Raw genomic sequence first — 17,645 nt, forward strand, 5'->3', positions numbered from 1 at the left:
AAGCGAATCCTCCTGTCATGAACTAGCTTCTTTACCCACACCCGTTCACGAAAATGTGGGAACCCTTGCTTACTTTTCACTACATCCGGGCGGCGATGCAGCGGCCCTTACTCTTTTGACACTGTACTCGAGCCATACAGCGCGTTGCTTCCGGGCAACGACCTAGCATTCACATTATTACGTAATTGATCCATGTCATAGAGATTCGACAAAGTTTTACGTTGGCTGTCGAAAGCCTAACACAACCCTCTCCTTTTATCCGGGCTTGGGACCGGCTAAGAATAGCAAAGCTAACCTAGGCAGGATTAAATAACAACTATGGTTAGTTGATTATTATTGTGGTGGCCACGGAAGCCAAATCAAATGTTGCAGCTTGAACTATATTCCTTGTGAAAATTAATGCTGAATCTTTGACCATCTTTAGGAAAATCTAGCATTTAAATATAATAATTACTACTGCACTCTATGGTACCCATGAATATTCTATTTAGTCTTCCGAGCTATCTATCAATCGAAGAAAATCTCTTAAATTGTCCAAGTGGGTAGCCATGAACCTTGCCATTGAGTTGAGTAGGGTCAACTTATTTCTCTTTTTTTCCTTTGTCTCTTTTGAAGAAAAATACAAATGCAAAAGTCACAAAGATTGAAATTCTGAGTATGATTTTTTTTCCTTTTTCTGAGAAAAGTATTGTCGTATCGTTATTCAGAAAATGAATGAATAGCTTTAAACTTTTGCTCCCTTGGACATTCTAAAAAGAAAGATAACCCTTACAAATATTAATTCTTTAAAATAACACCAACTACCGGCGCACGGGTGCAAAGATGATCGTTACATAAATTATTTTTTGTTTGTTTCTTTATACACAAATATTTGGGTTAGATTAAAATATTTCTTGGCTGTCCTTTCTGATCGTCGTGCTAATAATAACTTAAAAGCCTAAGATGTTTAGATTAATTAACCTTTTGGCCAAGAAACTACAGGCTACACTTATATAAACCTATTTATTAATGAATAACTGTAAATACATATATTTTTAAAAATTTTATTCAATTCTATGGACCACCCAATTAAAGTTTTCCTAAAATTGGCTCATGCTGGGTTTTAAAAGCAACTATTGTGTAGGCTCTATAAAAAGTAATACTTGACACTAAAAGTAATACTTAAATCAAAAAAGAAAAATAAATTTTGTTTAAGATACAAATTTATTAATTTATGAAAAATGCTAGTTCACACTTTTTTTACCACATCATCTCTTAATGGTTGAAATTTGTTAGAAATTATAAAATTAATTGGATTTTAAATCTAATTTAATGAATTTCTTCAATATATTTTAGCCAATAATAAAATATGTGTACAGAGGAATGTGGTAAAGATTTCTTTTACTGCACTAGAATTTGGACACCCGCAGGTTGTGGATGATGGAATTTACAAGTTGCACTTAACTTGCTTTGTCCAGTTTTCATATGAACAACATTCCAGCAGATTTTAGTTTATTTAAAAAAATATTTCTTATAAAACAGTGGTTAAACAAAAAGGCACCTCAATAACACGCTGAAGTACTTAACAGCTGAAGTCCACCCAAAAGACTATTACACAAGCCTAAACCGTAAACAATTTTATTCAGATACTCAGTACAACCTCTTTGATAGGAGGGATTTTTCTGAGAAGGGTTATCGACCAATGCTAATCATACAAATGGTCAAGTTGTCTTGTTGCTCTCAGCATATTATTTACTAGTGTCATTTTTTGTTTTGATATAATCCTTGTGCCAAAGTATTTTGCAACTAGTAATAGCATGTTGCAAGGATAGAGATGTCACACATACGAACTCAACAACATTTGTTTAAGATTAATTACTCATTTTTGTTTGTTAATTGATTGGGTTTTGAATCCAAGAACCTTGACTCCTCCACTAAAGATTCCAGGAGGCAGAAAGATAAAATATTTTCAACTAAAATATTTCCTATTAGCTGAGGGGGCTGCAGTTTATATAGCAGGTTCTTCAACTAAAATATTTTCTATTTCTGCTGGTAAATAATTTTGGCGTGAGTCATGACGATGTAATATTACTAAAAAATTGATTTTGATTTATTCAAAATTGCAAAATAACTTCCAATTCGTCAGAGGAAGCCACAAGGTTTTGCATGAGCTTGTTTGCTAATTTTTATAGATCTTATACATTATATAAAAGCTAAACCTTCGAAAATGTTTATATTTTATATTAAAATTGTCTTATTTTAAACAAGAGGAAACAAAATTATGGAGCTAAGATCAGAGGAACTATACTTATTATTGCTAGCTGCTAAATTGCAATTAGTTAGTAATTGGTGCTTAAATACAAACTTTGCATTTGTACGCAATTTCTTCTGATTTCATGACTAACATATGACTCTCAATTACTTGAAGAAATTGAAAGATTCTACGCCAGTGTTTTACATATGTAGGGAAAAATAGTATCTACAAGGTTACCCTAACATGTGGTCTGAGTCAGAAATAATGGCTTTTCTCGTAAAGAAAATTTAGAGATTTGAGGATGATGACTTTCCTTCTTCCCTTGTTTTGATTATAATATGTATCTCTATATATTTTCATTATAATATGTATCTTAACTTCTCTATATATTTTCATTATAATATGTATCTTAACTTCTATATAAAGATAGCTACTGGATAAAGCTCAAAGCTGCCTAAGCAGATGTCTCTACTGTTATGCTTAAAAAATGTACATCATCAATCTAATTTAATAAGCCTAAACACATGGTTAAAGACGACGTACATATATATCCATTTTAGAGATTGACGACGTACATATATATCCAAACACAGCAAGTATGTGAATCTATAAAGTAATAATTAAATTTTTATAATAATATCAGCAGGCTAGTACCAAACTCACACTTTAAGTCTCATGCCTAAATCCATCTTTAAGTCTCACACCAAACTCACACTGAGACAAGAATCTGCAGTATGACTTGCGCAGATATGTCTCTTTCTTCAAGTCAATTCCATCTTTTCTTGAGAGAGAAAATAAAAAATATAGGTGTTACAAAATTTATGATGTAATAAAAAAGAAAAAAATAAAAAATATTGATGAAATATTTAACAATAAGAAGTAGATATTTGTGTACTATTGTGTTTTTGAAACATGTGAGGCCGCTAGGAAACAGAAAATTCTTAGGTAGTTTTCATTAATACCTGGTTAGTCTACTGGTTCATGTTCAATTAATAGAAAATATATAATTATAACATGAATAACTTTGCAATATTAAAAGTGTCATGTGGAAGAAAGCAAGTTTAGAAACGAAATATTCTTTTGCACAAACAACAATATGAATTACAAAGTAAATATCATTTATTCAAACCTAAAGAAACACAATAACACACCATCACAAACATGTAACCCTGCCAATAAACCATCACCCCTAAACTCCAGAACCAGCAGCTTGCTCACTTCAATACACAACTCCTAGAATTTCTCATCTCACCACGTGGCAAGCACGCTGATGTGGAGCCAAGTGTTGTGCTTACACGTAGGTGTACCCTCCATAATACAACCAAAGACTTAAGCATCATATAATAATATTAATAAAGTAAACTAAAGAAAAAAAAGAAGCTTTTCAACATGGCATGCAAAATGGTAGACCTGATCCCCACAACTAGGACCATTTTTAAACTTGTTTTTCTCACTCACACTGTCCATAGGTCTAAGCTTCAGTCTTCTCAACACGAACCTCTACTGGGGTTTCAACTGACTTAGCTGGTTTGTTCTCTTCCTCTGTGGTTGCTGGTGGTGCTACTGCTGCTGATTCTGTTTCAGTAGTTTCCTTAGGCTCCTCTGCTTCTTCTTTCACTTCTTCAGTTTTCTCCTCTGATTTCTCTTCTGCTGGCTTCTCTTCCTCTGTCTCCTTTGCCACCACCTCCTCGGTCTCAACTGGAACTTCTTTAGGCTCCTCTGGGGCTACTTCTGTAGTTGTTTTCTCTACTGTTTCTGTTGGTGCCTCGATGGTTTCTTCCTTTGGTGCTTGGGTGGTTAATTCTGGGGCAGGAGCCTCAGCGGGTGGTTGTTCTGTTGCAGGAATCTCAGCTGCTGGTTGTTCTGTTGCAGGAGCCTTAGTGACTGGGGTTGTTTCCTGGGTCTTGCTTACCTTGGTTGTTGGTGTTTGTTGTGCAACCTATGAGATTTCTAATTTTATTTAGCAAAGTCTTCTAGTGCCAAGCTTAAACAAAGGTGGATTTGTAAACATGAGAAACAAATAACTTGATGGTATAGACTATAGAGACACACAAGTGAAACATCACATAATCAGCACTAGCACAATGTGTTATAAGATAACTAAAATGACTTTTGCACACCCAATTAAAACCTATTTGACAGTTACACGGTGGTATAATTAATTGTTCTAATTTTCTTTTAAGTTTTAAGCTTGAAGAAGTTCAACGTGGCTACGGGGGACTTAATTAGCTTCAACAACTAGCTGGGATATGTTGGTTTTTGAGCTTTAGAGAAATTAACAACTAAAGTGTTGAGTTTCACCGTGTGCACATAGGAACCATATAAACTACTACTACTGGTACACACGTTGGAGTAATAAAGGAATGTACAAAACCAGCTGAGGCAAAATTATAAATAATGAAACTGTGTCTTTGAATTACCTCAACGCTGGCCATTTTGAAAGGACATTGAGAGAGGGATTCGAATAAAAATGACAAACGAAAGTGAAAGGTTGGAGAGATGTGTAAACGAGACAGAGAGAAATTAAGAGTGGTTGTGATGAGTGTGGTGATCCAAGGTGAATAAAACTTTTAGAATAATATAGTGCTTCACTAGGCCTTTACCCTTTAAAATCGACCCACCATTTCCCTTGATCGAAAAGCTAGCCAGCTAGGCAACCAAAAATGGAGCAATCATAAATAATGGAAAACAAATGAACAAAAGATATAATAATTTTCAAAGACAATAACAACACAAACGAGCCTCATCTCACTCATGAATGCCCTTACGTACAGAGAAATTAATTACTTCACTTCTGTACATAATTACCTACAAAATCGGGCCTTGGTTAATGGATGTTGTACTGATTGAAGTAATATTTTTGTCTAATTGAAGCTCTAATTCAATGTAATTAAATTAGTGGGCACATAGCAACTCTGGCATGGTATTATTATCATGTGAAAGAAGATTGTTGCCCTCAACATGTTAAAGAAAAAATGAGTATGCTTTTCCCTGTTCTGGTCAAGTAGCGATGTTAGCCAAAAGTTAATTTGTTTCCATTTTAAAAAATATTTAAATTATCCTTATTTAACTTAAAATAAACCTCTTTATTGGTTGTACTATTTTATAAACCTTAAACATGATGCATTGTTATTTGAGTATGATTGATCCAGCTGATAGTTTCCCCCATTAATGGTACAGATTATATGTCGTCGTCACAACATTTGTGTTAGTGTTTTCGCTGTAACTGCACCCCCGCACTCGTTGTCGTTGACACTGAGCATCTTTCGAGGTATGTCTCTTTTTTTAAAAATGGTATGATTGTAGCATGTCGTTGTTCCAATATCGATATTGTTTCATGTTACTAGTTAGTTGCATTATGAGTGAACCTTAGTTGCCCGTTCGAGATTCGATACATCGATTAATACGAATAGTTTGAATTAATCGATGTATTGATTCTTGAATTGTCCGTTTGGACAGTTTTGGATGACATATTTTTATAGTTGAATGATACATAGAGGTAAATTATCTTTTGAATGATTTGAAGAAATTTCGGTATACTGCATTTCACATTGTTCTTCGGGTGCATATTTGATTGCGGTGATTGTTCATACATTCACCGCTTTCATCTTGTGTACCTAAAGACCAATGCGAAATGCTGCCGAAATTTCATCAAATCACTCGAAAGAGATTTTACCTGTACGTTTGATTCAACTATAAAAAATATCTTCCTGAATGGGATAGGGCCACATCTTTAATGCAAAAAAGTGAGTTTAGCATGCATGACAGATAACTTATTGATTGTCATGAATAGCAAAGACAAAACATGGATCGAAGTTGGATGAAAGCAAAACGCATCAGTGACGAGTATGAGAATGGGGTGGAACAATTTCTACAGTTTACGCAACTTAATGCTGAAAGTTTGAGGGGCAATTATTTCTGCCCATGTGTTAAATGTCTTAATGGTAGACGCCAGTCAGTTGATGAAATCCGATCACATCTGATATGTTACGGCATTATTCTGAATTACACAAAATGGATATGGCATGGGGAATCGGTCGACATTCCAATTGTTTCTCAGTCTCAAGTGGTAGACGAAGACAACGGAGAACGTATAGAGGAAATGATCTATGATCTTGGACAAGAGACTTTTGAGCAAGTGCATGCACCTCTGTATGATACAATAGAACGTGATTCCAACACGCCATTGTATGAGGGGTGCACATCTTTCACGCGGTTGTCAGCAGTGTTAGCTTTGGTAAACTTGAAGGCAAGATTTGGGTGGAGTGATAAAAGTTTCACTGAATTGCTGGTGTTATTGAAGAACATGCTTCCTGAACAAAACACTTTGCCGAAAAATCACTACGAGGCCAAAAAGATTTTGTGTCCAGTGGGAATGGAGTACAAGAAGATCCATGCATGCCCTAATGATTGCATATTGTATAGAAATGAGTATGCAGAACTGCGGCAATGCCCCATGTGTGGGGTATCACGATACAAAGTGCAGCATGATGAATTAACTGATGATGCAAGAACCAAAAATTTTCGTCCTGCCAAGGTGTGCTGGTATCTTCCAATAATACCAAGGTTTAAGCGATTGTTTGCTAATGTAGATGATGCAAAAAAACCTTTCATGGCATTCAGATGACCAAAAAATCTGATGGATTACTGCGACATCCTGCCGATTCTCCGCAGTGGAAGACAATTGATCGTTTGTATCCAGAGTTTGGGGATGAGCCAAGGAACCTAAGGCTTGCTCTTGCTTCTGATGGAATGAATCCTTATGGTAGCTTAAGTAGCAACCACAGTTCGTGGCCTATTTTACTGATGATTTACAACCTTCCCCCGTGGTTGTGCATTTTGCGTAAATACATTATCCTGTGTATGATGATCGCGGGTCCAAGGCAGCCATGGAATGATATTGATGTGTATCTTACGCCGTTAATCGAAGACTTGAAAAAATTGTGGGAAGAAGGGGTAGATGTGTGGGATGCAAATGTGCAGCAGACGTTCAGGTTACGCACAATGGTGTTTTGTACTGTTAATGATTTTCCAGCATATGGAAATTTAAGTGGATACAGTGTGAAAAGGCATCATGAGTGTCCTATCTGTGAGAAAAATACAAGCTTCATCCAACTCAAGCATGGAAAGAAAAAAGTATATACCAGACACCGAAGATTTCTAAAAGCTTTTCACCCTTATCGACGATTGAAAAAAGCTTTTAATGGAAGTCAGGGGAATGAAGGCCCCCCAGAACCATTAACTGGAAACCAAGTTCATGATCGCGTAAAGGACATTGTAACCGTGTTTGGGAAGTCCCAGAAGAAGACATCATCTCCCAACAACATGTGGAAGAAACGCTCAATATTCTTTGATCTTCCATACTGGTCTGATCTATATGTGCGTCACTGTCTAGATGTTATGCATGTGGAGAAAAATGTGTGTGATAGTTTAATTTGTACTCTTCTTAACATTAAAGGGAAGAAAAAGGATGGTTTGAAATTTCGTCAAGACTTGGTTGACATGGGAATACGAGAGCAGTTGCATCCCATATCACAAGGTCGGCGAACATATTTACCCCCAGCATGCCACACACTGTCAACAGCAGAGAAGAAAAGTTTTTGTCAATGTCTGCGGAATGTCTAAGTTCCACAAGGATACTGTTCAAATATCAAGAGCCTTGTTGCCCTCAATGATCTTAAGTTGGTTGGCTTGAAGTCTCATGATTGCCATGTCTTTATGCGACAATTATTGCCTGTTGCGATTCGCGGCATCTTGCCTAACAAAGTTAGGGTTGCCATAACCCGTTTGTGCTTTCTTTTTAATGCCATATGTAGTAAAGTCATTAATCCTCATCAATTGGATGACTTAGAGAATGAGGCTGCCATTGTCATTTGTCAGTTGGAGATGTATTTCCCACCATCATTTTTTGACATCATGGTTCACCTAATTGTTCATCTTGTGAGGGAAATTCGGTTGTGTGGTCCAGTTTTTTGTGGTGGATGTATCCAATTGAACGCTACATGAAAGTGTTGAAGGGATATACCAAAAATCAATACCGACCAGAAGCTTCCATTGTAGAAAGGTATGTTGTTGAAGAAGCTATTGAGTTTTGTTCACAGTACATGGAAACAGTTGAAGCTGTGGGGGTACCGAAAAGTCGTCATGACCGGACACGAGGAGGTCAAGGTACACGAGGCTTCAATGTTGTTACCATGAGTCGACAAGATGTGTCACAAGCGCATTTGTATATCTTGCATAACACACAGGAGGTCGTTCCATACATACAAACTCACAAACAATATCTGACATCTATTAACCCAAAATTGAACATGATGAAATTGTTGCAAGAGCATAATAGAACTATCATTAATTGGTTTAAAGAAACAATTATGAGTGATGACAATGCTTCCAAAACATTAAGATTGTTGGCTATTGGTCCGAATCTAAATGTCCCCACTTGGAAGGGGTATGACATAAACAATTATTCATTCTATACAAAGTCACAAGATGATAAAAGTAGTGTGCAGAATAGTGGGGTGATTGTGGAGGCTCATTCTGAGCACTTTTCTAGAGCATCTGATAACAACCCAATTGAAGCCTCAATGCCTTACTTCGGCGTTATTGAAGAAATCTGGGAGCTTGATTATAATCAATTCAGAGTGCCAGTATTTAAATGTAAATGGGTAAATGGAAATACCGGTGTTCATAGAGATGAAATGGGATTCACTTTAGTAGACCTTAACAAGGAAGGTTACAAGGAGGAACCATTCATTATGCCAGAACAAGCTAGGCAAGTGTTTTACATCCAAGATCCAAATAATTGTAGATTATCAGTGGTTCTACAAGGAAGGCCAATTGGTGTTAGGGAACAAATTCATGATGCATCCCTTGACATTTGTGAGACTCCTCATTTTTGCACAAAAATGCCTTCAATATGTGAACAAGCAGAGGTGGATGACGTACATGCGATTCATCATGATCATGCTAAAGGTTTATGGGAGAACATTGCTCCTTATCCACCTTGTATCAATGTAATGTTACAATATTATTTTATTTGTTATTGACTTATATGTAAGCACACGTCTTAGAAGGTTGACTTTAAGAAGTTTAGATCAACCTAGACCAACAGTTACTGTGGATCCTGCAACTGGAAGAGCATCAGGCCCACAAAAGCAAAAGTTCCACAATTTTTTAGGGGTTGTAGCTCGAGAAAAGATCCCGATTGTCCACAGTAATTGGAAAAATGTGCCATAAACTCTTAAGGACATGGTATGGGGGGACATTTTGGTAAGTCACATTAACAGTTTAATGTATTGAAACATTGAGTTTATTTTGGAAAAAATGTTTACATGCACTAAAATTGACATGATGAATATGTAATGTAGGCTAAATTTGATATCCCAGAAGCCGAAAAGGCCAAGAAAAAGGTAATGTCCACGGTGGCCACTAGATGGAGGCAATTTAAGTCTTCACTAACCACTAAATTTGTCTATGCTGACACACAAGCCAGACACGAAGAAAATCCTTCAGTAAAATATGGTATGGATAAACAAACTTAGGACGAATTCGTTGCAAGTCGCACGACCCCGGATTGGCAGGTAACATGTTTGTTCAATTTAGTTTAAATTTGTTTACAAATGTACATTTTTAACAATTAAATACATGCAAATAATATATTGTCAATGACAGCAAATTCAGAAAAAGGCAAAGGACAGTCAAAAATACAATGACTGCCCCCACGTACTATCTCGGGGGGGTTATGACTTGCTTGAGAAAAAAATGTTAGATGAGAAAACAAAGCAAAGACAACAGCAGGCACTTTTGACTGAGAATCCATTGTTTGATCTCGAGGAGCCGCCATCTCCCATTAAAAGGCACGTCAAGTGGAAAATGGCTCGAACCAAACGATATGGGCAGATGACATCAAAGGCGGCACAAGAAATTTCAGATAGAATTGTCAGTTGTAGCATGTTTATAATCAATTTGGAACTAATTTTTGTTTGCTTTATAATTACTACCTCATTAACTCTTTCAATATGTTGTGCTTCTTATAGGACTCGTTAGAAGAGCAGACGACACAAGGTAGTTTTGTTCCCCATGGTCGGGATGACATCTTGAATACGACCATTAGCAAACCGGAACATCCAGGTCGAGTTCGTGCAGCAGGATCTGGTATGACCCATACTCAATTTTATGGTAGGGCAGCACGTACGTCGAGTAGTTCCTCAGCAACACTAATGCAGCAACAGTGGGTTGACATTATTGGAAACATAAAGGAACAAGTAAGGAATGAATATGAAGAACAACACAAGAGGAGTCTGGAGGAATTTAAGAAGGAGTTGTCCAGTTAGATCTTCATTCAGTTGAGTCAGATGGGATCATAATACTCTCCCCTTATTGAGGTGGATTTACAGGCATTGGCTGCACGTCTTAGCACTAAAGGAAGTAATGTAGAAACTGCTGATGTTGACCCATCAGGCGACAAAAATGTGACTTTCAAACCCACTATGGGGTTATACGTGCAACGACAACATACTACGGTGTTGGTGGCCTTGGGGAAAATATGTGAGGGGGGATCTGCCATTCACAATGTCACTTATGCTGATGATGTTGTAAGGGTGAGTGTTGACAAAGTTATAGAAGGTGATGCCGAAGTGCCCTTCCCGACGTCATAGATTCAATATGTCAGGCAGGCTCTCCAAACATTCATTGCATGGCCAACAAATCTTGTGAAAAAAGTGTCACATGAGGTAAATTTGGTGTTATTATATTTGTTGCATCACATGTTTACATGAATATATGTTACTTTGTGACATTATCTAAATTGCTCTTTTCATTACACATTTAGGAGTCGATACTAGTTGAAAGAAACTTGTTGAAATAGATGAAAGGGGGACGAATGATTTTGAACATGATCTGTTGCGTCAACTGATTAAGAGCCTATATTACATGTACGACACACCCGTTGAGTTGAAGTGGGATGCCAGCAAATTTGGGCTTCCAAATGTTGATGCTTCATTCTTCTTAACATTCTCTGATGTAAATGAAATAGTAGCAGGATATAAATGTTTAAACATATCTATACTACAGTTATGGATGCTGTAAGTAAATTTAATATGATTCATTGATAAGTAGTATTCTGTATGGTATGCATGAGTATCAATGTTTTATGTATATTTTATCAAAGCAGGTTTTTGGATGAGTGGAGCTCAACTTTGGGTCATGCTTCCGTGTATGGATTCCTTGAGCCACAATCAATACACTATGCAAAGGACCGACGTGCTGAATGTGAGCATTACTTACAAGCATGGCTCAAAGAATCTCAACGAGAGGTGTACCTAGGAGCTTACTTAAATCAGTAAGTAATATTAATTCAAATGGTTATAAATAATGTTGAAGTTCTATGTACCTAATACTTGTTTCTTGTAGGGGCCATTGGCAACTGGTCGTACTGTGTCCTGCGACCAATGTTGTGGCATGGTTTTGTTCGTTACGTAAGAAGCCTGATAGTCATATCAAAACTTCAATTAACAAGTAAAGTTTTGTATTGTCCCTCATATCATGCAGTGTAATATTTTTTGTCAACCATTTGTTATCGTCGTATAGATGTTTATCATGCTATTATTATAAGTAGTGTAATGAAGTCAGCAAACACAACTATGGATGGTACAAATAATCCAGCAACGCCTAAGTGGATTGAAGTCAAGGTTAGTGATGCAATTAATCATTATTTTCCAAAATTGATCTTCAAAATCAGACTTTAATACAATTGTTAGATCGAATTATTATTTATATTGGATGTAGAACCATGTTCAAAGCGGAGGGTGTGAGTGTGGCTACTACGTGATGCATTGGATGTGGAACATCATCACTGGGGGTTTAAAGAATAATTGGAACATGGTATGTTCGGTTTAACAACTTTAAATTACTATTTCAATAGTATTTGCATTCATTTTACATCTTCATTAAATACACCCTATGTATTCTTCATATTTTGTAGTGGTTTCATGATGGAACGGCGTTAGACAACGAAACAATTACAATGATTCGCCAGAAATGGGTAGCATGTTTTCTTAAAGTTCAAAGCAATCAATGGTCGAAGTCTTAGTTGACATAGGAAATTTTTTGGTTATTGTGCACATTACAGAGACAAATGTCACTATATTGGCCTGTATCTATTTGGAAATATATATATGATACTTTGTGTTTTGTTGTCTCTACAAAATTGTTGGGCTGAGAGAATGGAACTTGTTCTTTTAATTTCTTGTCATTAAGGGCAGATGGAAGGATATCAAGCAAGGGAAGACCCTAAGGTTTTCATTAATTACATTTTTGCTATACCGCTGATTCTTTTTTTTAATTAGACAGCAGACATAAAATTCACAAATTTCTAACTCCTGTACATAGTTATTCTTTTTTTACTGTAAAGAAGCAATGCATCTTATTGCAAATGCATGAGATCTCTTTATCTCTATCAGATTTAGAGTGAAGCATGGGGTGGACAACTACACAACTCTTCCAAGACCAATTGACTCCGATCAAGAGTTGAGAGTGGGGATGATGTTTGATTTGTATAAAAAGGTTTTAGCTATTGTAGGGGAAATTAGATGTTGAATAGTTGAATATAAATTACAATAGTGGCAGCACTGAAAATGCTTTTTAGTTGTCTTACTGAGCTCTTCTTGTTTTTGGTAACACGGTGACATAGCATGTTGAGAGGAAACCACATGTGGCCCCAACACAGCATGGTAATTTTACATTTTTTATTTATTTGTCAATGAGTTTAATTTTTCCTTGTTGAGGTTTTTGCTTGGTAATATAAAAATAATAATAAAGTTATAAATCTTTGTTTGAATATCTATATTTCTAATAATCTAGATGATCTTCAGAATTTCATCCAGTTTGCTAGTCAAGCTAGTAATCCTTTTCAGTTCTTAAACCAGATTGCGCACATCTCAGCAACTATAGGTCGATTGAGGCAAGCAAGTGAAGTTTTCACCTATTCTGTATGATTTTGATTATTGTAAATACCTTTTATGCATAACAGGTTGAATGCAAAGAATTTTTTTACAGACATTTACCAGAGTTGGATGATTCTATTGCTGATAAGCTTCTCCTTGGATGCACCACAGCGGAGCAGGTGACTTTTTGACCCTTAAGTATGATTGTCAAGTAATTAAGGAATTATTTTGTGTTGAATTTAGAGTAAAAGACTTGTCGTTACAGAAATGCCAAGAGGTGGAGCAAACAGCTAGAGAACAAGTCACTGATAATGCTATCTTAGATCAGATTTCTAAGGTAACATTACATTAAGTAACTGTATTACACTGATAATGCATCTTGTCATTTTTAGACTGTACAAGTTGATATACCTCAATCCTTGTTTGAGGAACAAGGAAGGCAACTTTATGGAGCCAACCTATTAGAAATACAGGTATTGGTTGCAAGTTGCATCATTTTCAGGCCAATCAGGCAACATAAATTCCAACATGTTTAGATTTATTCCTGATTTAATGCAAAAATAAAAAAAAATAAAAACTCTGCTCTCTCTTAGGCAAAAATGAAGTTAAATCAGCAGCAGCTAGTGACTCTGTCAACTTCAAAGGCTGTGAACGAATTTCTTGAGCATCAAAAAGAAAATATAACAAATTTGATAAAAACAGAGTGTGCCAGTTGGTGATATATATAGGCGTGAAATACAATGATTACTCTGTCATTATAACAGAAGGAAAATTATAAGTATTACAAGATAACAACTTATTTTCTTAAGATAATAAAACATATTATTCAATTAATATTATTAAAAATAAAATTAATAACAGTGATGGTTTAGGGACCAGAACCAAATGGTGAAACTACAGACTAACAACAATACAACATAAAAAAAATATATGCAATTTTGCCAGAGTAGATCAACTAGATTTAGAACATTTTTTTAAGACAGATTTAGAACAATTATCATTCATCTGCATTTGTTTGTACATGACTTCCTAATAGAATGCATTTATTATCATTAAAAAAATCATAATTTATAAGCACACTACCTATTTTGATGTTTGGTAGAGGATGAAGATAAGGTTATGCAGATACGGTGTGGCTTTAAGTTTGAAGCTTTCCAAATTTATGATCAGTTGAGTTTAGTACAAGTTAGAAATAAGAGTGAAAATGTATTCACAAATAAAGTGTTTTCCACCAGAAGAACAGACCCTATTAGAGTAAACTAGAACAAATAATATGTTCAAATTTCATACTAGAATTAAATATCAAATATTAAAAGCATTAGGCTATAGACATTAAGAACATCTTTTGTATCAGTAATGTATTTGCATTTGAACAAAAAACTGCAAAAATATAATTTATAATGATTTTACTTTTCTCTTTTGGCCTTTGAACTACAGTTAAGATATTTACAACCAAACAAGAATCAAACATAACAAAAATATACTCTGATCAAGTAGACCTAGGATCACTGCTTATCTGTAACTACTATATTTACTATATTCATAACTAAAAGTGATGCTAATGCAATGATTACTGGTGTAGACATAATTTCAAGTTTGTCAGACAACCTCCTCTCCAAATAGGAAGTCTGTTGCTGTCTGTTTTCTTCAAGATGCTCATATCCAGTGTTAACACTCTCATTGTCATCTAAAACTACCGATTGAGAATCATCTTTGACAGGGCTTTCTTTTTCAATCTCAATATTACCAGATGGAACATTCACAGATTCAGTGGTAAGTAGTTTACTCTCATCAAATTTCTTTCCCACAAAAAACTTATCCACACTGTTTGAAGAATTCATTTTAGACTCATATTCTAGCTCCAAAACGATTTCCCGGATAACATAATAACTGCCACCAACTTGTTTCTGGGTATGTGATATTTTTGGGAATTTCCCAGCATTCTCTGCTCTATACCTGCAGAGAGAAACAATATATATTCACTAACAAGTAATAAGACACAGTTTTGTGATTGAGAAATAATATTTGCTTTGCACATATCACTTGCTTTATAAATTATAATTAAACTATCTAATTGAATGTGTTTTGTTTCAGCAGATGTAAGTTGTGAGAAAATTTCTTGATTGAATGTAATGATCAGTATATTGTTGAGGCTTTTATTTGAATTAGGAGCTACTGCAATTTTTCCTTCTCAAGTTGAGGAATATTTCATATTAAAAATTCATGGTGTTATTTATTTGTTATTGCTCTTCGTAAACCACTTATAAAGATAACTCTTTGGTACTTGAGTTCAATTCTTATGAATAAAAAAAGATATTATCACACTATGATTCAAGACAAAGAATATAATTAAGATACTTGTGTTTAAGATATGTTAAAATTTACTTAAGAAAATGACTTTTGTTGGAAGCTGATGATGGAGAGAATCAATTCTATTGCAAACATTTGCACATACATATTACACACTAGAAACAATAAGCAAAGAGGAGATATTGACAAAGAATAAGAGCTCCTAACTGAACAACAATAACTATGTATGATTTTGATCTTCATTGAATGAAGCTTGTTTGACCACATATATTAACCTATAACCTATAGGGATGTGTCTAAATATGTATATATAATAACTAAAAAGTATAGAATAAGTCCTGATGATTTTGCAGAAAAATACACCAATCGTTGTATGGTATCTCCCTGGGTGTTTCAACAAATGATGGTTGATGATGCATCACTCTCTTGCTACTCTTAGAAGAGCTAGTTTGACTGTTTCTGTGTTCAACTTCAGCAGTTACAAATATAGTGTCTCCTGTGGCTGTGACAAATTTGGAATTGGAACTAGTATGATTGCTAGTGGTAGTAGCAATTTCCTTTCTAGTAGCAATTTTTTGGATATTTGATGCTTATCCGTTGATGCAATATCTCTATTCATGTAGGTTCCTGAGGTTTTTAATCGTGTGATGCAACCAAGTACAACGCAGTTCCCCAGTATTTCAGAAGCATCAAGCAAAGATGTAAGTCACAAACAAAAACAGAAATATTTGTCATTTGAAAATTGAACTGAGATAAGTGAATATATTTCCCAACCTGTTAATATCTTACTTTTATATTAGAACAGGGCCTCACTATCATTTATTCAAAAAGAGGAGGGGATGTGTTCAAGCAAAGTCACTGAAATTGGCTCCAAACAGTGGCTTCTAATCCTGAACCATTCCTCTTGAAGTTTGTACCTATTTCCTCACTTGTCACAGGAATTCCTGGAAGTGGCTATGTTAGTCATGCAATAACACTAGCTTCACTTTTATTTTTTACAATTAGATTTATTATACAATTGGCTCCAAACAGCTGTTGTCTCTGGATGCACATGCACATGTATATTTTGCATCTAACACTAGCTTCACTTTTTTTTTTGCCAGTTGTTTCTGATTGGAGGTCATGTTAATGAGCCTCTAAATACACTTGAGAAGCAATGCTGTAATTCAGCCTTTGTACTCCCAATAAGGTATATATATATATATATATATATATATATATATATATATATATATATATATATCCCATTTATGCTTGAGTAGGATTCTATATTTTACTGAATGCTTTTTTCTTATGTTTAGTAAATTTACTAATGTACGCACTTGCAGAGTAACGGCTGCTCTCTTGGAGCGTTTTGATGGAAACAACTATCTCCTGCTTCGTAGCTGCTTTCAGGATATGTTGAAGAAGGATCCAACATGTAGTGATGCCTTAGCAAAACTTATCAAGATACACCAAAATGGTACTTTCATTCTGAATCGTGTTTCTTACATCTTTTGAATAATTTATAGCTATTCCTCTGCTACAGACAAAGCGAAATCTTGATATGCTTAATGATACATTAGCTTTATGCTTGCGGTGTTTTCAATCTACAATCTACAATATAGGTGGTGGGGGTTGGTGGAAGGTGTTTCTTTTCATGCATGTGGAATAATTTGAATTTCTCTTGAAGCAATTCAGTTAGAGTCCATTGATTTATCAAACCATATAGGGCGTTGCTTCAAGGGAAAAAATGACACAAAACAAAGAAAGAGCTTATTGGGTGCTACGGAACTGAAGATATTTGAGCTTAACTCGTACGTTTGATGTGAAATTCAATGTTTTTCTTATTTCCTTATTTTCAGAATCGGTTGGTTGATTCTGCTAATGAAAGAAACTTTAACATTATTTGATCATTGATACTCATAAATATCCTTCCTTGCGTTTTCAATTTGTCTTCAGAAGAACATCATTTAGTCTTTTACATATCCTTTTCGTTTTTTTTTTTCATTTTATCTGATGTATCTGAATGTTGAGGACCTGAGAAACTGGGTAACACGTGATTCCCAAAATAAGAGGTGATATGGTCTTTATATTCCCTGATATGTCTGTTGTTCATGTTGCCTATTTCTTGCCTTGCAAAGCTTATATGTAGTACCTCAAATAGCACTGGATTGTAA

General features: G+C 35.2%; 3 protein-coding genes across 3 annotated transcripts; 1 reads left to right on the forward strand and 2 right to left on the reverse strand.

Annotated features, from left to right (window-relative positions):
- Positions 1 to 3,293: 3,293 nt before the first annotated feature.
- LOC100797807 (major latex allergen Hev b 5) lies at positions 3,294 to 4,803 on the reverse strand. Its single transcript, XM_006592480.4, has 2 exons — positions 4,654 to 4,803; positions 3,294 to 4,172 (listed from the first exon to the last, which is right to left on the reverse strand). Exons 1-2 carry the CDS (start codon positions 4,666 to 4,668, stop codon positions 3,705 to 3,707), a joined length of 483 nt encoding a protein of 160 aa, XP_006592543.1. The 5' UTR covers positions 4,669 to 4,803; the 3' UTR covers positions 3,294 to 3,704.
- A 1,235-nt stretch (positions 4,804 to 6,038) lies between these two features.
- On the forward strand, positions 6,039 to 6,860 carry LOC112998564 (uncharacterized). The gene has a single exon (XM_026124679.1). The coding sequence runs from the start codon at positions 6,039 to 6,041 to the stop codon at positions 6,858 to 6,860; it is 822 nt and encodes a 273-aa protein (XP_025980464.1).
- A 7,821-nt stretch (positions 6,861 to 14,681) lies between these two features.
- LOC102665497 (uncharacterized) lies at positions 14,682 to 16,906 on the reverse strand. The gene is made up of 2 exons (XM_006593098.1): positions 16,809 to 16,906; positions 14,682 to 15,132 (listed from the first exon to the last, which is right to left on the reverse strand). Exons 1-2 carry the CDS (start codon positions 16,904 to 16,906, stop codon positions 14,682 to 14,684), a joined length of 549 nt encoding a protein of 182 aa, XP_006593161.1.
- Between the last annotated feature and the right edge of the window lie 739 nt (positions 16,907 to 17,645).

The sequence above is a fragment of the Glycine max genome, chromosome 12 (assembly GCF_000004515.6).
Source record: "Glycine max cultivar Williams 82 chromosome 12, Glycine_max_v4.0, whole genome shotgun sequence".
NCBI lineage: Eukaryota > Viridiplantae > Streptophyta > Magnoliopsida > Fabales > Fabaceae > Glycine > Glycine max.

Excerpts from the sequence above, each read along its gene's own strand:
- LOC102665497 (XM_006593098.1), bottom strand. The coding sequence starts at position 16,906 with ATGTTGGATCCTTCTTCAACATATCCTGAAAGCAGCTACGAAGCAGGA. Across the intron at positions 15,133-16,808 it reads GAGCAGCCGTTACTCTGCAA|GTATAGAGCAGAGAATGCTG; the intron begins GTGCGTACATTA and ends TTCTCTCTGCAG.
- LOC112998564 (XM_026124679.1), top strand. The coding sequence starts at position 6,039 with ATGGATCGAAGTTGGATGAAAGCAAAACGCATCAGTGACGAGTATGAG.